The 22,638-nt window shown below is 48.2% G+C and overlaps 1 protein-coding gene across 3 annotated transcripts in view; it reads right to left on the bottom strand.

Moving 5' to 3' along the window:
- Positions 1-22,638, bottom strand: part of LOC110970103 (zinc finger C3H1 domain-containing protein) — a 51,488-nt gene that overhangs the window by 24,933 nt on the left and 3,917 nt on the right. For 2 of the 3 annotated variants that reach the window (XM_051952539.1, XM_051952537.1), the window contains exons 3-23: positions 21,934-22,005; positions 21,678-21,835; positions 20,663-21,059; positions 19,890-20,101; positions 17,782-17,905; positions 17,615-17,709; positions 16,444-16,632; positions 16,102-16,260; positions 15,878-16,015; positions 11,075-11,193; positions 9,914-10,051; positions 9,588-9,762; positions 7,698-7,826; positions 6,962-7,543; positions 6,388-6,497; positions 6,185-6,316; positions 4,934-5,055; positions 4,270-4,371; positions 4,056-4,178; positions 3,635-3,812; positions 3,365-3,551 (exon numbers count right to left, since the gene is read on the bottom strand). In XM_051952539.1, coding sequence (XP_051808499.1) covers positions 3,365-3,551; positions 3,635-3,812; positions 4,056-4,178; positions 4,270-4,371; positions 4,934-5,055; positions 6,185-6,316; positions 6,388-6,497; positions 6,962-7,543; positions 7,698-7,826; positions 9,588-9,762; positions 9,914-10,051; positions 11,075-11,193; positions 15,878-16,015; positions 16,102-16,260; positions 16,444-16,632; positions 17,615-17,709; positions 17,782-17,905; positions 19,890-20,101; positions 20,663-21,059; positions 21,678-21,835; positions 21,934-22,005 — 3,641 coding nt within the window. The remainder of the gene's footprint in view (positions 1-3,364; positions 3,552-3,634; positions 3,813-4,055; positions 4,179-4,269; positions 4,372-4,933; positions 5,056-6,184; positions 6,317-6,387; positions 6,498-6,961; positions 7,544-7,697; positions 7,827-9,587; positions 9,763-9,913; positions 10,052-11,074; positions 11,194-15,877; positions 16,016-16,101; positions 16,261-16,443; positions 16,633-17,614; positions 17,710-17,781; positions 17,906-19,889; positions 20,102-20,662; positions 21,060-21,677; positions 21,836-21,933; positions 22,006-22,638) is intronic. The other variant, XM_051952538.1, reaches the window with a different exon arrangement.

Raw genomic sequence — 22,638 nt, 5'->3', positions numbered from 1 at the left:
AAGTGTGTTGCATGTTCATAAAGTGTGTTGCATGTTCATAAAGCGTGTTGATAAAGTGTGTTGCATGTTCATAAAGCGTGTTGATAAAGTGTGTTGCATGTTCATAAAGCATGTTGCATGTTCATAAAGCGTGTTGATAAAGCGTGTTGCATGTTCATAAAGCGTGTTGCATGTTCATAAAGCGTGTTGCATGTTCATAAAGTGTGTTGCATGTTCATAAAGCATGTTGCATGTTCATAAAGCGTGTTCATAAAGTGTGTTGCATGTTCATAAAGTGTGTTGCATGTTCATAAAGCGTATTGATAAAGTGTGTTGCATGTTCATAAAGCGTGTTGATAAAGTGTGTTGCATGTTCATAAAGCATGTTGCATGTTCATAAAGCGTGTTCATAAAGTGTGTTGCATGTTCATAAAGTGTGTTGCATGTTCATAAAGCGTGTTGATAAAGTGTGTTGCATGTTCATAAAGCGTGTTGATAAAGTGTGTTGCATGTTCATAAAGCGTGTTGATAAAGTGTGTTGCATGTTCATAAAGCATGTTGCATGTTCATAAAGCGTGTTGATAAAGTGTGTTGCATGTTCATAAAGCGTGTTGATAAAGTGTGTTGCATGTTCATAAAGCATGTTGCATGTTCATAAAGCGTGTTGATAAAGTGTGTTGCATGTTCATAAAGTGTGTTGCATGTTCATAAAGCGTGTTGATAAAGTGTGTTGCATGTTCATAAAGTGTGTTGCATGTTCATAAAGCGTGTTGATAAAGTGTGTTGCATGTTCATAAAGCGTCTTGATAAAGTGTGTTGCATGTTCATAAAGCATGTTGCATGTTCATAAAGCGTGTTGATAAAGTGTGTTGCATGTTCATAAAGCGTGTTGATAAAGTGTGTTGCATGTTCATAAAGCATGTTTATAAAGTGTGTTGCATGTTCATAAAGCATGTTTATAAAGTGTGTTGCATGTTCATAAAGCATGTTTATAAAGTGTGTTGCATGTTCATAAAGCGTATTGATAAAGTGTGTTGCATGTTCATAAAGCATGTTTATAAAGTGTGTTGCATGTTCATAAAGTGTGTTGCATGTTCATAAAGCATGTTGCATGTTCATAAAGCGTGTTGATAAAGTGTGTTGCATGTTCATAAAGTGTGTTGCATGTTCATAAAGCATGTTGCATGTTCATAAAGCGTGTTCATAAAGTGTGTTGCATGTTCATAAAGTGTGTTGCATGTTCATAAAGCGTGTTGATAAAGTGTGTTGCATGTTCATAAAGCGTGTTGATAAAGTGTGTTGCATGTTCATAAAGCATGTTGCATGTTCATAAAGCGTGTTGATAAAGCGTGTTGCATGTTCATAAAGCGTGTTGCATGTTCATAAAGCATGTTTATAAAGTGTGTTGCATGTTCATAAAGCGTGTTGCATGTTCATAAAGCGTATTGATAAAGTGTGTTGCATGTTCATAAAGCGTGTTGATAAAGTGTGTTGCATGTTCATAAAGCATGTTGCATGTTCATAAAGCGTGTTCATAAAGTGTGTTGCATGTTCATAAAGTGTGTTGCATGTTCATAAAGCGTGTTGATAAAGTGTGTTGCATGTTCATAAAGCGTGTTGATAAAGTGTGTTGCATGTTCATAAAGCGTGTTGATAAAGTGTGTTGCATGTTCATAAAGCATGTTGCATGTTCATAAAGCGTGTTGATAAAGTGTGTTGCATGTTCATAAAGCGTGTTGATAAAGTGTGTTGCATGTTCATAAAGCATGTTGCATGTTCATAAAGCGTGTTGATAAAGTGTGTTGCATGTTCATAAAGCATGTTGCATGTTCATAAAGCGTGTTGATAAAGTGTGTTGCATGTTCATAAAGTGTGTTGCATGTTCATAAAGCGTGTTGATAAAGTGTGTTGCATGTTCATAAAGCGTCTTGATAAAGTGTGTTGCATGTTCATAAAGCATGTTGCATGTTCATAAAGCGTGTTGATAAAGTGTGTTGCATGTTCATAAAGCGTGTTGATAAAGTGTGTTGCATGTTCATAAAGCATGTTTATAAAGTGTGTTGCATGTTCATAAAGCATGTTTATAAAGTGTGTTGCATGTTCATAAAGCATGTTTATAAAGTGTGTTGCATGTTCATAAAGCGTATTGATAAAGTGTGTTGCATGTTCATAAAGCATGTTTATAAAGTGTGTTGCATGTTCATAAAGTGTGTTGATAAAGTGTGTTGCATGTTCATAAAGCGTGTTCATAAAGTGTGTTGCATGTTCATAAAGCGTATTGATAAAGTGTGTTGCATGTTCATAAAGCATGTTTATAAAGTGTGTTGCATGTTCATAAAGCGTGTTGATAAAGTGTGTTGCATGTTCATAAAGCGTGTTGATAAAGTGTGTTGCATGTTCATAAAGCATGTTTATAAAGTGTGTTGCATGTTCATAAAGCATGTTTATAAAGTGTGTTGCATGTTCATAAAGCATGTTTATAAAGTGTGTTGCATGTTCATAAAGTGTGTTGATAAAGTGTGTTGCATGTTCATAAAGCGTGTTCATAAAGTGTGTTGCATGTTCATAAAGCATGTTTATAAAGTGTGTTGCATGTTCATAAAGCATGTTTATAAAGTGTGTTGCATGTTCATAAAGCATGTTTATAAAGTGTGTTGCATGTTCATAAAGCATGTTTATAAAGTGTGTTGCATGTTCATAAAGTGTGTTGATAAAGTGTGTTGCATGTTCATAAAGCGTGTTCATAAAGTGTGTTGATAAAGTGTGTTGCATGTTCATAAAGTGTGTTGATAAAGTGTGTTGCATGTTCATAAAGCGTGTTCATAAAGTGTGTTGCATGTTCATAAAGCATGTTTATAAAGTGTGTTGCATGTTCATAAAGTATGTTTATAAAGTGTGTTGCATGTTCATAAAGCATGTTTATAAAGTGTGTTGCATGTTCATAAAGTGTGTTGATAAAGTGTGTTGCATGTTCATAAAGCGTGTTCATAAAGTGTGTTGCATGTTCATAAAGCATGTTTATAAAGTGTGTTGCATGTTCATAAAGCGTGTTCATAAAGTGTGTTGCATGTTCATAAAGCGTGTGGCATGTTCATAAAGCGTGTTGATACAGTGTGTTGCATGTTCATAAAGCATGTTGATAAAGTGTGTTGCATGTTCATAAAGCGTGTTCATAAAGTGTGTTGCATGTTCATAAAGCGTGTGGCATGTTCATAAAGCGTGTTGATACAGTGTGTTGCATGTTCATAAAGCATGTTGATAAAGTGTGTTGCATGTTCATAAAGCGTGTTCATAAAGTGTGTTGCATGTTCATAAAGCGTGTGGCATGTTCATAAAGCGTGTGGCATGTTCATGGACCAGGTGAGCGGAGGACCTGTAGACGTACGTTCCACCAGACCCGGTGGTCCGGGGCGTGCTCCACGGCCATCTCACACATCTCCTGCACCTCCTCGCGGCTGCCCCTCCTGGAGAACAGCAGCAGGTAGTGGCTCCACACCTCGGGGTCATCACAGTTGCTCTCCAGAGCTCGAGACAGCGTGTTGAGGGCAGCCTCCAGGCTCTCTGCTGCAGAGCTGCAGGACAAACACAGGAGGGTTAATCAGAACCGGGGCGGGGCCTGGTGAGCGGGGCTTCATCAGGGGGCGGGGCCACCTACGTCTCGCTCTGGCTGAGGTATTTGAAGGCCAGTTTGATCCAAAGCTGAGTGTCTCGGGGACTCTCCAGGACGCTGGTCTCCAGGTTGGAAATGTCGTCTGTCTCGCTAATGAAGTAGCGGCGGTCCTCGGAGGTGACGCAGACGTCCATCGTAGACAGACTGGACTTACAGATGTCATCTGGAGAAAACAATCAGAAGCTGTCAGGTTAGGATCTACTTTATGCTGGTTTATTTTCACAACAGTGAGACGTGTTGGTTCTAGTCCTGGAGGATTCCAGACAGCTGTAGGTCTTAATCAGCTGCTAGAGAGGAAATCTGAACCACAAGTGTTTTATTTAAAGTGTGAACTCAGGAGGAGAGGAAGGTTTAACTCTCCTAAGACGTCTAGCCTGTCATCACACTTCCAGCTCTGTCTGCTCACCTGCTCGTCCAGGTGTCAGGTGGCCCGTCTCGTCCTCGCTGCCGTCCTCGGTTCTCAGGCGGTTCTGCATCGCTGGTTTGGGCCTCCATCTCCTCATGTCTTTACAGGTGGTGAACGGTGGGACTGCAGGACAACAAGGACACGAGTCAGACGGCTGCAGCTTCACCTGAACCCACAGGTGACCCTCAGGTGACCCAGGTTAGGGGTGACTCACCGTGCCGTCGGCTCTCGTTCACCTTGCTGACCAGCAGGACGGCCTTCTGGTCCAGTCCCATCCGGTCCTTGTTGGAACCAAACAGCTTCTTCATGTATTTCTCTGAAAACAGAACCAACAGCTGAAAACACCGACTGAAGACTCAGTCAGTTAACAGCTAGTTAGAGTTAACCAGAGTTAGCTAACCAGAGTTAGCTAACCAGTTAGCTAACCAGAGTTAATCAGAGTTAATCAGTTAGCTAATCAGAGTTAGCTAATTAGAGTTAGTTAATCACAGTTAGCTAATGAAAATTAGTTAACCAGAGTTAGTTAATCAGAGTTAGCTAACCAGAGTTAATTAACCAGAGTTAGCTAACCAGAGTTAGCTAATCAGAGTTAGCTAATCAAAGTTAGTTAACCAGAGTTAGCTAATCAAAGTTAGCTAATCAGAGTTAGCTAATCCAAGTTAGTTAACCAGAGCTAGCTAATCAAAGTTAGCTAATCAAAGTTAGCTAATGAAAATAAGTTAACCAGAGTTAGTTAATCAGAGTTAGCTAACCAGACTTAATTAACCAGAGTTAGCTAATCAGAGTTAGCTAATGAGAGTTAGTTAACCAGACTTAGCTAATCAAAGTTAGCTAATCAGAGTTAGTTAATCAGCGTTAACAGAGTCTCCCAGACTGACCTGTAGCTGCACCAATGTCTTCATCCGAGCTGCTCTCAGAACAACCAATCAGCTGCAGGTTGTAGGACAGAATGTCTTCAAACAGCTGGTTCCCAGTTAGAGTACAGTTCCTCATGTGCTGCCTGCAGGGACAGACAGGAGACATGAGGACAGACAGGGGGACAGACAGGGGGAACAGACGGGGGGACAGGCGGGGGGACAGGCGGGGGGACAGACAGGGGGACAGACAGGGGGACAGACAGGGGGACAGGCAAGGGGAACAGGCGGGGGGACAGGCGGGGGGACAGGCGGGGGGACAGGCGGGGGGACAGACAGGGGGAACAGACAGGGGGAACAGACGGGGGGACAGGCGGGGAAACAGGCGGGGGACAGGCGGGGGGACAGACAGGGGGACAGACGGGGGACAGACGGGGGGACAGACGGGGGGACAGGCGGGGGGACAGGCGGGGGGACAGACGGGGGGACAGACGGGGGGACAGGCGGGGGGACAGACGGGGGGACAGACGGGGACAGACGGGGGGACAGACGGGGGACAGACGGGGGACAGACGGGGGGACAGACGGGGGGACAGACGGGGGGACAGGCGGGGAAACAGGCGGGGAAACAGGCGGGGGGACAGGCGGGGGGACAGACGGGGGGACAGGCGGGGGGACAGACGGGGGGACAGGCGGGGGGACAGGCGGGGGGACAGACGGGGACAGACAGGGGGACAGACAGGGGACAGACAGGGGGACAGACAGGGGGACAGACAGGGGGACAGGCAAGGGGACAGGCAAGGGGACAGACGGGGGGACAGGCGGGGGACAGGCGGGGGGACAGGCGGGGGGACAGACAGGGGGACAGACAGGGGACAGACAGGGGGACAGGCAAGGGGACAGACGGGGGGACAGACGGGGGGCGGGGGGGACGGGGGGGGACAGACGGGGGGACGGGGGGACAGGCGGGGGACAGGCAAGGGGACAGACGGGGCAGATGGGGGACAGACGGGGGACAGACGGGGGGGACAGACGGGGGGGACAGGCAAGGGGACAGACGGGGGGGACAGACGGGGGGGACAGGCAAGGGGACAGACGGGGGGAACAGGCGGGGGGAACAGGCGGGGGACAGACGGGGGACAGGCAAGGGGACAGACGGGGGACAGGGGGGGACAGGCAAGGGGACAGACGGGGGGACAGGCGGGGGACAGACAGGGGGACAGACAGGGGGACAGACAGGGGGACAGACAGGGGGACAGACAGGGGGATGTCTCACCAGGTGCAGCTGTCATCGTTGCAGGTCCCGGTGAGGTCGAAGCGACAGAAGCTCCTGTTGGGTTCAATGACGTTGCTGAAGGACACAGAGCTGAGGGACAGTTTCTCTTTGGTCCGGTAGTAGGGACTGAACCTGAGGAGGACAGGTGAGTCCGTCACACCTGGACACGACACGGACATTTAAAGAATGTTCCAGGAACCCACCTGTACGACCGGAACGAAAGCAGAGGGCTGTGATAGGCTCCGAAGGGAACGGGCTTCAGCTCCGATCCACCTGATTGGCTCGCTGCCATTTCCACCTCCACAGAGAGCACCTGCAGGAGAACCACACGGAACGACTGAGCGCATGCAGTAGAGTCACCGTGGAAACGCTCCACAGACCTCAGGAGAACCTCAGTAGAATTCAATGATTCTAAAGATCAAGAGTTTCAGAATGAGCCGACCGGCTTCATGATGTCAGCTCACCTGAGGCAGGTAAACATGAAGGACTAGAGCAGACAAACTGTTTACCTGTCTGCAGTAGAGAATGAACCAATCAGCTTAAAGAGTCATATTTATGTGTGGTACAGTAAATATAAAGGGTTAAATCAGGAGCTGCTCACCTGTCTACTTTAAAGCTCTGATTCTACAGAAACGTGAAACCAGGATCCTCCTCCAGCTCTGCTTCATTCTCCTGGATTCTTGAACTTTATTTCTGTTTCTACTCTTTTATTTTAACTAGCAGTGTTTTATTGTGGCGGGAAATGGACTGACTTCCTCTCAGCAGGTAGATGCTTACCTGTCCGGCGGGGGCCCCGTCCACAGCCACCCCCAGCTGCTGCAGCTCCCCCAGCAGCAGGTCTCCCAGCCGGGCCTGCTGCTGGTAGCGCCGCCTCAGAGCGTCCAGGTCCAGACCCACAGACGTTTCGGTGGGAGGCTCCATCTTGGTCGGCTTGGCGCCACCGTCTTTGGGAGGGGCGGAGGTTGACGTGTCCAGGTGTGGTTTGGTGAAGGAGCTGCTGGACTGTCGGAGGGAGGAGCGGCGGCCGCCTGGAGCTGCAGGAACGGGTTCTGGTTCCTCGGGCTCGGTGGCATCCTCGCTGTCCAGGGTCAGTTTGTCCTGCGTGAGGTCATGCAGGGACGGCTGCGGCACAGCGAAGGCGCCAGAGGGCAGCGCCACCTGGCGGTCTGCCGGAGTCGAGGCTGGAGACGGCTCTGCAGGAAGTCCTCGGTTCCTTAGCGCCTGAGCTTCCTTCAGCTTCTGGATCTTCTGGGCATATTCAGACTCCAGCTGCTGTAGACGCTGCTTCTGAGCAATCAGCTCCACGAAGTGACGCTCAGAACCGCGAGGGGCGGAGTCTAACCGCTGCAGCTTACTGGGCTGCAAAGATTCAGATTCAGAAACACACCTCCTTTAAATAAATAATAAAACTGTAAATCAGCACCAAATGAACACGTGACGTTCATGGAGCTCAGGAAAGCAGGAAATCCGATACTTTTTCCTGTTTAAATGTAATGTGGGTTTTGTGGCTGACCTGGTTCTGGATGGGTTCTGCTGGGCGTTTGGGTCCTCTACCGGCAGCCATCTGAGCCTGAAGCAGCTCCTGCTCCAACTGGACCGCCACACTCTTCTTCATGGAGACCCGGTGTTCGACTCGATGGACCTGCAGAGGACAAGGACAGAAAGGACTCTGAGCTTCTACAAACATTTATAAAGCTGAGGTTAGTGTTCGTAGAGGCCGAGGTGTTCATAGAGGTCAAAGTGTTCATAGAGGCCTAGATGTTCATAGAGGCCTCGATGTTCATAGAGGTCAAAGTGTTCATAGAGGCCTAGGTGTTCATAGAGGCCTAGATGTTCATAGAGGTCAAAGTGTTCATAGAGGCCTAGATGTTCATAGAGGCCTAGATGTTCGTAGAGGTCAAAGTGTTCATAGAGGCCTAGGTGTTCATAGAGGCCTAGATGTTCATAGAGGTCAAAGTGTTCATAGAGGCCTAGATGTTCATAGAGGTCAAAGTGTTCATAGAGGCCTAGATGTTGATAGAGGTCAAAGTGTTCATAGAGGCCTAGATGTTCATAGAGGTCAAAGTGTTCATAGAGGTCAAAGTGTTCATAGAGGTCAAAGTGTTCATAGAGGCCTAGGTGTTCATAGGTGTTCATAGAGGCCTAGATGTTCATAGAGGTCAAAGTGTTCATAGAGGTCAAAGTGTTCATAGAGGTCAAAGTGTTCATAGAGGCCTAGATGTTCGTAGAGGTCAAAGTGTTCATAGAGGCCTAGATGTTCGTAGAGGTCAAAGTGTTCATAGAGGCCTAGATGTTCGTAGAGGTCAAAGTGTTCATAGAGGCCTAGGTGTTGGTAGAGGCCTAGGTCTTCGTAGAGGCCTAGGTGTTCATAGAGGCCTAGGTGTTCATAGAGGTCAAAGTGTTCATAGAGGTCAAAGTGTTCATAGAGGTCAAAGTGTTCATAGAGGTCAAAGTGTTCATAGAGGCCTAGGTGTTCATAGAGGTCAAAGTGTTCATAGAGGCCTAGATGTTCATAGAGGCCTAGATGTTCGTAGAGGTCAAAGTGTTCATAGAGGCCTAGATGTTCGTAGAGGTCAAAGTGTTCATAGAGGTCTAGATGTTCGTAGAGGTCAAAGTGTTCATAGAGGCCTAGGTGTTGGTAGAGGCCTAGGTCTTCGTAGAGGCCTAGGTGTTCATAGAGGCCTAGGTGTTCATAGAGGTCTAGGTGTTCATAGAGGTCTAGGTGTTCATAGAGGTCTAGGTGTTCATAGAGGTCTAGGTGTTCATAGAGGTCTAGGTGTTCATAGAGGTCTAGGTGTTCATAGAGGTCTAGGTGTTCATAGAGGTCTAGGTGTTCGTAGAGGTCAAAGTGTTCATAGAGGTCTAGATGTTCGTAGAGGTCAAAGTGTTCATAGAGGTCAAAGTGTTCGTAGAGGTCAAAGTGTTCGTAGAGGTCAAAGTGTTCGTAGAGGCCTAGGTGTTCGTAGAGGCCTAGGTGTTCGTAGAGGTCAAAGTGTTCGTAGAGGTCAAAGTGTTCGTAGAGGCCTAGGTGTTCGTAGAGGCCTAGGTGTTCGTAGAGGCCTAGGTGTTCGTAGAGGTCAAAGTGTTCGTAGAGGTCAAAGTGTTCGTAGAGGTCTACATGTTGGAGGTAGATGTTCAGAGTTCTAAGATGCTTCATGTTTAATTTAACAACTGAGGCTGATTTTACTGAATGTTTTCATACAGAAACTCAAAAGAACAGTGAACAGAGAAATTGATGTTTTTCCAAATTTAAGGTCCAATAATTTAAAATGCAGCTGAAGGACACATTTTTACTGAAACCACCTTTAATTATTTTAATTTCCTTTTTTTGACAGAGCTGTGGATGCTTATGGTGGATGCTAACAAAAGATGGTAACGGTAAATGCTAACAGAAGTTGCTAACCTGCTCCTGCAGCTTCTTCAGCAGTGTCTGGTTTGCGCTGACAATTCTCTCCGATGCCTGAAGCTGCTCCTTCAGTTTGGACACTTTGGCTTCAGCAGCCTTCAGAGATTCTGTTTTCTTCAGCTCCTGCTGCAGCAGATGTCTGAGAACAGCCTCATCCCTCTGCAGCAGCTCCCTGTGGACCACCAGAAGCTCTGTTAGCTTCAGGTACACCTGCCTCACTCACAGGAACCGCATCTGTTCTACCTGTGAACCACCTCAAACCGGTTCATGGTTCTACTGTCAGTAACACTGCTAACTACCACCTCCTGCTGTCAGAGCCTCACCTGTGCTTGCTGAGCCTCTGCTCAGCCTCGGCCAGCTTCAGCTCTGCTCCAGGTTTCATTGAGGAGTTGATCAGCGAATCAGAGGCAGCGGAGCTCCGAGGAGGAAGACTGTGGTCCTTCTGCTTCTGTTTCTCCCTGCTGAGGACCAGAGATTAGACCAGCTAGAGGACAGATTGGAGGAGCCAGAGGACAGATTAGAGGACAGGTTAGAGGACAGGTTAGAGGACAGGTTGAAGGAGCCAGAGGACAGATTAGAGGACAGGTTGGAGGACAGGTTAGAGGACAGGTTAGAGGACAGGTTAGAGGACAGGTTAGAGGACAGGTTGAAGGAGCCAGAGGACAGATTAGAGGACAGGTTGGAGGAGCCAGAGGACAGGTCGGAGGACAGGTCAGAGGACAGGTTAGAGGACAGGTTAGAGGACAGGTCAGAGGACAGGTTGGAGGAGCCAGAGGACAGGTCGGAGGACAGGTCAGAGGACAGGTCAGAGGACAGGTTAGAGGACAGGTTAGAGGACAGGTTAGAGGACAGGTTGAAGGAGCCAGAGGACAGATTAGAGGACAGGTTGGAGGACAGGTTAGAGGACAGGTTAGAGGACAGGTTGGAGGACAGGTTAGAGGACAGGTTAGAGGACAGGTTAGAGGACAGGTTAGAGGACAGGTTAGAGGACAGGTTGAAGGAGCCAGAGGACAGGTTAGAGGACAGATTAGAGGACAGGTTGGAGGACAGGTTAGAGGACAGGTTAGAGGACAGGTTAGAGGACAGGTTAGAGGACAGGTTAGAGGACAGGTTGAAGGAGCCAGAGGACAGGTTAGAGGACAGGTTAGAGGACAGGTTGAAGGAGCCAGAGGACAGATTAGAGGACAGGTTGGAGGAGCCAGAGGACAGGTCGGAGGACAGGTCAGAGGACAGGTCAGAGGACAGGTCAGAGGACAGGTCAGAGGACAGGTCAGAGGACAGGTTAGAGGACAGGTTAGAGGACAGGTTGAAGGAGCCAGAGGACAGGTTGAAGGAGCCAGAGGACAGATTAGAGGACAGGTTGGAGGACAGATTGGAGGACAGGTTAGAGGACAGGTTGAAGGAGCCAGAGGACAGGTCGGAGGACAGATTGGAGGGGTTGGAGGACAGATTGGAGGAGCCAGAGGACAGGTTGGAGGACCAACCTGGCGATCTCCTCTTTGAGCAGGCGATACTCGGCCTTCTTGGCTTCAGGTAGAGCTTCTGGAGTTCTGACCGGGTTGTTCTCCTTCTCACATCCTGACGCTGCTTTCGGCTTTGCTGCCTGAAAACACAGAAACCATCAGCAGGAACCAGAAGCTCAGTTCATGACGTTCACACGGAGCTGAGACGATCCTCAGCAGTCTGAGATGGTCAAGGAACCAAAATTATAATAAAAACCCTCCAACAGAAGGTCTTCAGGTTGTCTTAGAACATCTCAGATTCAGGCTCTAGAGATGTTCCTTTTGGGCCAAAACTGACTTCTGGTAAATATCTGGGCAGCATTTTCAGAACTTCATGTCTTCAAACATGGATGTTTTCCATCAAAAACAAAACTTTAAGCCATTTTATGGTTCAGTGTCTCCAGTAGGGATGATAATTGATAAGAAATTATCGATGTCAATGCCATTATTGATGTCACTTATCGATTCGATTCCTTATCGATTCTCTTATCAATGCAGCGTCACAGTGATTACATTCAGCCTTTTCCTCGTTTCTCTTGAAAAAGTGAAGCCATGCCCGTGATCGCTTCTTCTGCTCCATGGATTGTTCCCACTGTGGGCTCTAATCTCGCGACAACTGCACCCACGCACCTTAATACGGCAGGTCTCGCGAGGCTTCTTCTTCATTGGTTTTATGACTGTGGCGTTGGGAGTGGGAGAGCTCAGCTGCAGGGGAGAGAGGTGCGGAGGAGAGTGCGTGGGAGCAGCGTCAGGTTAATTGACGCAGGTGTTAGCGATCAGACTGACCTGATTCTCTCTGCAGCAGCAGGCTGGAGCAGAGGATAAAAGGCACACGGACAGAGAGGACGAAGAGACGCACGGGCGGAGGACAGCGGACAGGACGAGGTCCGGTGGAGCGGGCAGCTTACCGGACGAGATCCTGTGGAGAGCCGGGCTCACACTGAGACTGTTTACCGGACGAGGTCCGGTGTAGCGCCGGGCAAGGAGAACTGTGCATGTATGCTTGTGGTTTGTGTTAAATAAAATCCGTGTTGCATTGACGAACTGCCGTGGTTATTGCACTGAGTGGACCCACGGACAGGTGATCTGTCATAATGATGGTTGGCATCCATCATTTTGGTGCATTACCGCCCCATTCTCGCAACAAGGCAAGTGACAGAGTTCAGTTTGGAGAGACAGAACGTTTTTTATTTATTATTTTTTAAAAGAATGACATACGGGCAGCAGTAAATGTCCATAGGTCTGTATTTGCCCACCAGCTCTCTGGGTCCAACGTTTTAATGTATTAGTAACGTGTTAACGGTCGTGCGTGGAAGCTAGCCATATCATGCTAGCTCTGAGATGGAAATGAGGGTGGCGTTCAGCTGACTGTGGTCTCCAGCAGAGAAAAAGTGGAATCGCAGATGTAGCACAGGTATGTATGTGAAGTGTGGCAGAGTGCAAGTCGTTTTTAGAGTTGTGGTTTGGAGGTTGTTAGTTGGGAAATTCGCCGACAGAAATTGTGACGGCAGGATGAAGTGAAAGCAGTAAGGGCAGTGAAAGTGACGTCAAGGCATTGATAACGGGAACCGGTTCTCAAAACGGCATTCGATTCCAAGATATCGATCCATTTCTTATCGATGGCATCGAGGAACCGGTTCTCGATTATCATCCCTAGTCTCCAGATGAGATCCTTCAACATGGACAAATACTCCATCTGGCTGCTTCAGAACGTTCCTGTTAGTGTTCCTATCTGGATGGATCCACAGTTCTACTACATCTGACCTCCTGCTGAGGAGCCAACATCAACATTTTAGCGTCTTCTTCCATCTGCAGGTCCAGGAATTACACTGATCCTCTGCTGGATGTGGCCTGCCATTCTGATCTGATGAAGGATTCTGTCTACTGTCATGTCTTTTTATATCTTACTCTGCACATTACATTTCTAAATTTTTACTATTTATTTTATCTCAGAACCTTCTAAGTGTTTATTTAATGTCTACTGTTGCACGAAGAGAATCAAAATTTCAATTCTTGGTATGTCATGTACATATTGAAGAACTGACAATAAAGCTGACTTTGACTTCTATTTATGGAGATACTGGAGACATTGGAGATACTGGACCTTTAAAACAGCTTTTCAGATGTTTAGGAAGTGAAAACAGAGGAATTCCAGCTCTGAAAATACAGAACTCTAAAGAATCTCCTAAAACACTTTACAGGGTTTATACACCAATCTTGAAGTTAAATTTACTACCATTTAATACCTTTTTTTTACTACCTTCAGATTTTTTTTACAACCATCAAGACACCGAGTTGCAAGTATTAATCAGAAACCTTTTTTGATTATGCACGCAGATTTTGACATACAACACTTACATCATACTTACCACTGTCCAAGGAGACCTAGTTATTTAGCTACAGGGTATTAGTTACAGTAACTGGTGCAATGTCAGGTGGGGTGCCTTGCTTCAGAGGCGCTTAAGCAATAGAATGGTATTGAATTTAAACTTACGTACAACCTTTTCAAGATTGACTCCCAACCATTAGGCAACAGCTACTAATACTATAAAAGAAGATATTTAGACAAAATATTGCACATTTATTTCCTGTCCCCATGGAAGACTCCACTAGCCCATTAAGAACATGTTTAACAACCACACAAACCAGTAAAAACAAACTGAGACAAGGATTGAACAACCAACTAGGTTTAACCCTTTACGCTTCAGTGCGTCGTAGGTGTACCGCCGGCGGTACACCTACTAATTTGCATAGGAATTTCAAGAATGTCCGACGGCTGCAAACCCGATTATACAAACACTATACACCGATGGAAAGCTTAGATTCTCATGAATCCGCCGGTATAAACCACTTTCAGATGTGATTACCACAGCGGGTGAGAAAAACACATTTGTCCGACAAAAACAAATATCCATCCATCCGTTCTCTATACACGGCTTCAAAGCACACAGCGCGACTCACATTTCCGGGTTTATTATTACACACAAAAAAAAAGATTCCACAAAAAACGGCCATAATCCAACCTTTTACATCAGATGGCACAAGCCAGTAAACTATTTTGTCCAAAACATGTCCTGAAGTCGGTATAAAATCCCCGAATCGGTCGTTTTCAAGGAAATGCACCTCGCGATGTGCGTCCAATATTCCCTGTATTTTTCGTAATTTTTTTTATTTAAAAATAGAATATTAGCGATTTTTTGTCCTGAAAACGGCTGGAATTGACTGAAGCTTAAAGGGTTAAATGACCAACAAATCTGCACGCAAATTTTCACAAAACACTTAATCAAAAAGAGAGCAGGATGACAAAATAAAAAAAATCTTGTGCCAAGTGCCTTAACCTTTTATAAAATAGAGAGAGAGGGACAAAATCAAAGTCTTACGGCAAGTGCGTCAGCTGCACAGCCTTGTCCTCGTTAGTTTTGTCCATTTGCACCAATTCCTCCTCCTTCTCTTTGTATCTTCTCAGAGAATTTGATTTTGTGATTAGTTCAGCCATTGCAATTTTGTCCAATCACCGCAACTTTCCCGCAATTTTGGCCCGCCTCCCGTGAGTTCCACCAATCATAGCAGCTCCCAGCGCAAACGTAATGCACGTATGTCACCGAATTCACTTCCTGTTTATGGTTTGAAGATGCAGACATGTGATACTAATGTCTCTCATTTACCAACAAAAATTACTGCTGAAGACCGTGATAAACAATTAATTCACTGATGTTCTTCACCAAAGCGGAGCTAAACTGTTTTACACCCGTGCAATATTGTGGTGGAATGCAAAAAAAGAAAAAAAAAAATCATCGATTGATACACACTCACGAAACATATTAGAACGGCTGAAATGAGCGGACAACAGACCAGACAAATCACCATGATGGAAACTGTTTCATCTAGATCCATTAGAGCACTGAAAGAATGAGGTAAATTAGATTAATTATTCCACCAAAGAGTGGAGAGAAATGTCCATGTTATCCGGAGGGCCGACCACCGCCTGAGCGGGACGCTACCACAGGCAACGCGCTCCGTGGTCGGACAACTGGGGCAGACGGGGCGTCTCGGTCTCGCCGCTGAGAGCCACGGCGGAGTTATGTGACGATCAGCGTGTGTGAATCATTTCCTTGTTACTCACATCATTCAAAACGTACTCATGGATTTAAATGAAGAGTTCAGGGTCGGTCAGAAATGACACAAGGACCAAATGATTAGACTTCAGCAGTGATACGGCTTAAAGTTTGGATCCACGTATAGGTTGTGGGAGAGCAATCTGCGGACAGATGAGCGCTAATCCGCGATCCCGCAGGCTGCGGTCGCTCTCAGAAGTCGAAGTGGCATCATCCAGGGAGATGTCAAGCTAGCATTGCAGCAGCTAAGTCAGCGATGTACTCAGTGCGCACGCAGAGGATTTCAGCTCTCTAACGACCAATGAATGCATTGCTATGACGTCGACGTGAGCGACTGACGAACGTTCCGGTATAAAATTTTGCAAGCAAGATATGTTTTATTTTATTTATGTTTATTTTTTGATCAAAATGAAACAGCTCATTGTCTAAAAGAAAAAAAATAATACCTCGTTTTTAAAAAATAATACCTTTTGCCCAAATTTAAAACCTTTTAAGGCCATTAAATTTTGCGTTTTTGATTTATCACTTTTTAATACTTTTTAAAACCCCGCGGAAACCCTGCTTTACTGAACTTAGTTTTACATCAGTGCAAGAGATGAGGGACCTGAGGGGAACTTGAGGAGGACCTGAGGAGTGAAGGAACACTGATGAAGTTCTACAGGTGTCTCACCTCCACCGTCCTCCTGGCCTCTTTGATCATGAACTCCAGACCTCCAAAGACCGTCTGCGTGGAGCTAGAGCCATCCAGGTCCGAGTCGCTGTCGTCCGAGTCGTTCAGGGAGACCACCACCGACTTGTGTCTGGGCAGCTGATGAACAGGAGATGGACAGGGGACAGTTAACAGGTGATCCTGGAACCAGAGCTCCATGCTGCTAACGCTGAGCTTCATCTTACCACCAGAGGAGCTCTGGCAGGGTGATGTCCTCTGCTGAACTTGGAGGTCCGAGATGGAGGCACCGTGTTCAGGCTGACGGTGCTCAGGTTCCCTCTGGTGGGCAGCTGGAGATCTGCAGGAGGAAGGCAGCTGGGAGACGGAGGTCCGCTGGAAGTCTTCTGGAGATACAACATGACAGTCAGCACCTGGGAACACCTGGCCGGGTCACAAAACACCACCTGACCTTCATCAGAACATGTGGTTCTTCATCTGCAGTAACTGTATTAATGATCAGAGTTCTACTTTCATGCTGGGAACCAGACCAGTAATCCCAGTAAACCCAGTAGACCCAGCAGACCAACCTCAGAGGACGCCACCCTCTTGTGGGCCATAGACATCAGGCAGGTCTCTCTCAGTAGCATCTCCTCTTCCTCCTCTTCATCAGCAAACGGGGGTTTGGGAGGGGGCTCCAGGTCATCAGGGGGCGGGGGCAGAGGGGGAGGAGGGGGGACAGAGGACAGCATGGGGGACAAGTAGGACTGGGACAGGTCCTGATGGACAGAGGGACACGGACCAATCAATAATCAGTGAAGGAACCAAGTGGAGCTGCTTCTGAACACTGACACCTATCAGGACAACTACAGTCTGCTGAGGTTCTCTGGTTCCTCCTTCAGTTCTGCTCAGCATGGAGGAACCACAGGCCAAATCAGAGCTGAAGTGGAACCAAGACCTGGACAGTCGGAGTCCTGAAACCAACAGAACCTTTGTGGTTCCAGAGGAAGGTAGAAGAACACAACCTCTCCAGCAAAGAGCAGCTCTACCTTTCTCTGGAAAATACCACAAAGGTCCTGGTTCCACTTAGGCTATGACTCCTTCTAGACCTCCTGATTGGTGGAACTATGACTCCTTCTAGACCTCCTGATAAGTGCTACTATGACTCCTTCTAGACCTCCTGATTAGTGCTACTATGACTCCTTCTAGACCTCCTGATTAGTGATACTATGACTCCTTCTAGACCTCCTGATTAGTGGAACTATGACTCCTTCTAGACCTCCTGATTAGTGAAACTATGACTCCTTCTGGACCTCCTGGTTCCTGCTGTCTCTGTGCTTCTCTGGTTTTCAGTTGCTCACTGATCTTCCTGGATCTTTTCCAACTTTGTCGAGTCTCTCAGTCAGATGTTTCTCTTCCTCTGTACAGTTCTTCTCCATGTGGAGCCATGATGCAGACATAGATAGATCCAGTCCATAGGTCCAGAACTGAAAACCTTCTGCTATTCTCAGCTACTTTTAAAACTATGTTCATCAGTCAGACTGACTGGAATCACAGCTGGACTCTTTGGTTCTCTAAGTTTCTACGTTGATGCTGAAGTTATGTCGTCTTTGTAAATTAATTTGTAAATTAATTGCTTCTTATTGTTCATCCTTATGTTACTTTTCACCTTAGAAGTAATCTGACTAATGTCTGAAGTAGTGGACAATGCGATCTAATTCCTGCTGTACAGTGTTCTATCTACAGGGGTGGGTTTTGTACCATTCCAAAGGCAGCAGCATTGGTACTGCAGAGGGACACCTGAGGGACGCCGCCAGACTCTTCTGCAGCCAGCAGGTGAGGCGTCGGTGATGAAACTGAAAGAACACAAACCGTTAAAAAGGAAATAGGAAATGATGGCCAATCAGGCGGGTCTGCTGTCTGCTCACCTGGTGAACCTGTCTCACTGTCTGTGTCCATCGCCACCTCGTCATAGTTGTCGTACTGGTACAGGTTCCCCGAGGAGTCCAGGCCCACTTTACCTGCAGACTTCCTGTGGTCCCGATCCCTGGACTGAACACAGACACACCTGAGTATAAACTCAGTATCACCTCAGAAACACCTGACCATCACCTAGGAAACATCTGACCATCACCTCGGAAACACCTGACCATCACCTCGGAAACACCTGACCATCACCTCGGAAACACCTGACCATCACCTCGGAAACACCTGGCCATCACCTCGGAAACACCTGACCATCACCTCGGAAACATCTGACCATCACCTCGGAAACACCTGACCATCACCTCGGAAACACCTGACCATCACCTCGGAAACACCTGACCATCACCTCGGAAACACCTGGCCATCACCTAGGAAACACCTGACCATCACCTCGGAAACACCTGGCCATCACCTCGGAAACACCTGGCCATCACCTAGGAAACACCTGACCATCACCTCGGAACATCTGACCATCACCTAGGAAACATCTGACCATCACCTCGGAAACATCTGACCATCACCTCGGAAACACCTGACCATCACCTCGGAAACACCTGACCATCACCTAGGAAACACCTGACCATCACCTCGGAAACATCTGACCATCACCTCGGAAACGCCTGACCATCACCTCGGAAACGCCTGACCATCACCTCGGAAACGCCTGACCATCACCTCGGAAACGCCTGACCATCACCTCGGAAACGCCTGACCATCACCTCGGAAACGCCTGACCATCACCTCGGAAACGCCTGGCCATCACCTCGGAAACGCCTGACCATCACCTCGGAAACACCTGACCATCACCTCGGAAACACCTGACCATCACCTCGGAAACACCTGGCCATCACCTAGGAAACACCTGACCATCACCTCGGAAACACCTGACCATCACCTCGGAAACACCTGGCCATCACCTAGGAAACACCTGACCATCACCTCGGAAACACCTGACCATCACCTCGGAAACACCTGACCATCACCTCGGAAACACCTGGCCATCACCTCGGAAACACCTGGCCATCACCTAGGAAACACCTGACCATCACCTCGGAAACACCTGACCATCACCTCGGAAACACCTGGCCATCACCTCGGAAACACCTGGCCATCACCTCGGAAACACCTGGCCATCACCTAGGAAACACCTGACCATCACCTAGGAAACACCTGACCATCACCTAGGAAGCACCTGACCATCACCTCGGAAGCACCTGACCATCACCTCAGAAACACCTGACCATCACCTCGGAAACACCTGACCATCACCTCGGAAACACCTGACCATCACCTCGGAAGCACCTGACCATCACCTCAGAAACACCTGACCATCACCTCGGAAACACCTGGCCATCACCTCGGAAACACCTGGCCATCACCTAGGAAACACCTGACCATCACCTCGGAAACACCTGACCATCACCTCAGAAACACCTGACCATCACCTAGGAAACACCTGACCATCACCTAGGAAACACCTGACCATCACCTCGGAAACACCTGACCATCACCTCAGAAACACCTGGCCATCACCTAAGAAACACCTGACCATCACCTCGGAAACACCTGACCATCACCTCAGAAACACCTGGCCATCACCTCAGAAACACCTGGCCATCACCTAGGAAACACCTGACCATCACCTCGGAAACACCTGACCATCACCTCAGAAACACCTGGCCATCACCTAGGAAACACCTGACCATCACCTCGGAAACACCTGACCATCACCTCAGAAACACCTGGCCATCACCTCGGAAACACCTGACCATCACCTCGGAAACACCTGGCCATCACCTAGGAAACACCTGACCATCACCTAGGAAACACCTGACCATCACCTCGGAAACACCTGACCATCACCTCAGAAACACCTGACCATCACCTCGGAAACACCTGACCATCACCTCGGAAACACCTGGCCATCACCTCAGAAACACCTGACCATCACCTCGGAAACACCTGGCCATCACCTCGGAAACACCTGACCATCACCTCGGAAACACCTGACCATCACCTCGGAAACACCTGACCATCAGCTGAGCCTCACCTTGCTGCGCGTCCTCCTGCGTCCCCCCACCAGCTTCATGAAGCGGTTGTACTGCTCGTCCTGGTTGGACAGATCTCGGATGCGGCGGATCTCGTCCTCCCGTTTGCGGCGCTCCTCCTCCTCCTGCCGCCGTTTCTCCTCCTGCTCTCTCTGCTGCTGCAGCTTCCACGTCCTCAGCTGCTGCTTCCTGAACGCCTGCTTCGCCGCCGAGCCTGAAAGACGCCAGAAATCAAACGTTACAGAGCGCCACCTGGAGGACAAGTGAGGAAATGCTGTAAAACACAACCAAGACAGGAACTAATGCAGATCTATGAAGGTGTGTCTGTAGACAGGTAGGTCTATGAAGGTGTGTCTGTAGACAGGTAGGTCTATGAAGGTGTGTCTGTAGACAGGTACGTCTATGAAGGTGTGTCTGTAGACAGGTAGGTCTATGAAGGTGTGTCTGTAGACAGGTAGGTCTATGAAGGTGTGTCTGTAGACAGGTACGTCTATGAAGGTGTGTCTGTAGACAGGTACGTCTATGAAGGTGTGTCTGTAGACAGGTACGTCTATGAAGGTGTGTCTGTAGACAGGTAGGTCTATGAAGGTGTGTCTGTAGACAGGTAGGTCTATGAAGGTGTGTCTGTAGACAGGTAGGTCTATGAAGGTGTGTCTGTAGACAGGTAGGTCTATGAAGGTGTGAATTTCGTTTTGTGATTCAACATAAAACAGACTGAATTTTTCACACTTCATGTGAACCACAGCTGAACCCTATGGGGACCGACCCGTCTCACCTGGACTGATGATCTTCTTGGGGACATGGGGTTTTCCTGGGGCCCGTCCCCAGTCCAGTTGGGGTTTGGGGGACTGTTTGGGCCGGTCTCTGTCCCTGTCTGGAGGTCTGGTCCCAGTCTTGGTCCGTTCCCGGTCCCTGTCCACGGGTTTGGACCTGGTCCGGTTCCTCTCTGCAGCGGCGGCGGAGGAGGCCGACCTGGTGGTGACCCTCTGCCTGCTGGGCACGGCGGCCCCGGGGCCCGACCCGGAACCAGAACTCTTGTCCTGGATGGGTTTAGTGATCCGCTCTCTGCTCTTCTTCATCACCTGCTGCTCCTTCTGCTGCCACTTCTTACTGGCAGACTGCAGGGCGAGGAGACGCAGCTGGAGCTCCGACAGCTCCTCCTCCTCCACCCGCTGGAGATACACAACAACAATAACAACGTTAGACAACAGCAATACAATTCAAGCTGCATCTCCACTAGATGTGATTTTCCCACACGGCAACGCACCGCATCTGAAAATCGCACTGATGGTGGGCGGTCACTATCGGATCACAACATGGTCACATGACAGTCCTGCAGCAACAGCGGTCACTAGAGGTCATGTGACCGATCTTTCAGCTTTATGCTCTGGCAGGCATGTCGGATAAACACAGTGGCTCGGCTGCCAACTTTCCCTTTTATTTAGAAAACTCTTCAGTGAAAAGTATTTCTGAAATACTTTTTGCTGAAGTGTTTTTATAATATTAGACAAAGTTTGTGGCCAAGCCACTGTGTCAGCGCTCGATTTAGACGGTCGCCAGGTCGCCATTTGTGACGTTTTTAGTCGCAAATGGCGACCGTCCAAATCAAGCGCTTGATCGAGCTGAACCGCCTATCATGTTTTCTTCATGGAGGCAGCCACTTTGTATGATGTCATCAACCTCCCATCATTCCCGGCGCTCGCGGCGACCAGGCGACCATCTAAATCGAAGGTGTGGTCCGGCTTGAAACACAACAACAACATGACCCACTCAGATCCAGTCAGAACCACCTTCTCCGTGGACGTGGACTCCTCGCTGGAGGCTGAAGACTCTCTGCAGCAGCAACATGGAGGTTTGTTGGTTCCACAGTTCTCACAGGTTCTCTGCTCGGCCTCCTCTACAGCGCCGCCTGCTGGTTCTGGTCGGTCCACTGAGGTACCATCTGCAGCTGAGAACCAACAGAACCTTTAGAACCTCAGAGGTTAAAGCTGAATATGAGCTGAAGCTTTCTGTTCATAAATGTGGACGTCTGATCCGTGAACTCACTCGTTCTCTGCTCGGCCTCCTCTACAGCGCCACCTGCTGGTTCTGGTATACCCTCTGAGGTTCCATCTGCAGCTGAGAACCAACAGAACCTTTATAATCTCATTAACAAAAGACTGAACTCTGAAAAACTGTAGAACACAAATTAACTGATGAAGAAAGCAAACGATTTTACAGAGAAACTCCCTGTCTGATCACCTGTCTGTCTGTACCCGTCTGTCTGTACCCGTCTGTGTGTACCCATCTGTCTGTACCCGTCTCTACCTGTCTGTCTGTCTGTACCCGTCTGTGTGTACCCGTCTCTACCTGTCTGTGTGTACCCGTCTGTCTGTACCCGTCTGTCTCTACCTGTCTGTCTGTCGGTCTGTCTCTACCTGTCTGTGTGTACCCGTCTGTCTCTACCTGTCTGTCGGTCTGTCTCTACCCGTCGGTCTGTACCCGTCGGTCTGTCTCTACCTGTCGGTCTGTCTGTACCCGTCGGTCTGTACCCGTCGGTCTGTACCCGTCGGTCGGTCTGTACCTGTCTGTCTGTACCTGTCTGTCTGTACCCGTCGGTCTGTCTCTACCTGTCGGTCTGTCTCTACCTGTCGGTCTGTCTCTACCTGTCTGTCTGTCTCTACCTGTCTGTCTGTACCCGTCGGTCTGTACCCGTCGGTCTGTCTCTACCTGTCGGTCTATCTCTACCTGTCGGTCTGTACCCGTCGGTCT

The sequence above is a fragment of the Acanthochromis polyacanthus genome, chromosome 8 (assembly GCF_021347895.1).
Source record: "Acanthochromis polyacanthus isolate Apoly-LR-REF ecotype Palm Island chromosome 8, KAUST_Apoly_ChrSc, whole genome shotgun sequence".
In the NCBI taxonomy this organism is placed as follows: domain Eukaryota; kingdom Metazoa; phylum Chordata; class Actinopteri; family Pomacentridae; genus Acanthochromis; species Acanthochromis polyacanthus.
The sequence above is the reverse complement of the archived record's forward strand: the minus strand, read 5'-3'. Positions and strand labels throughout refer to the sequence as shown.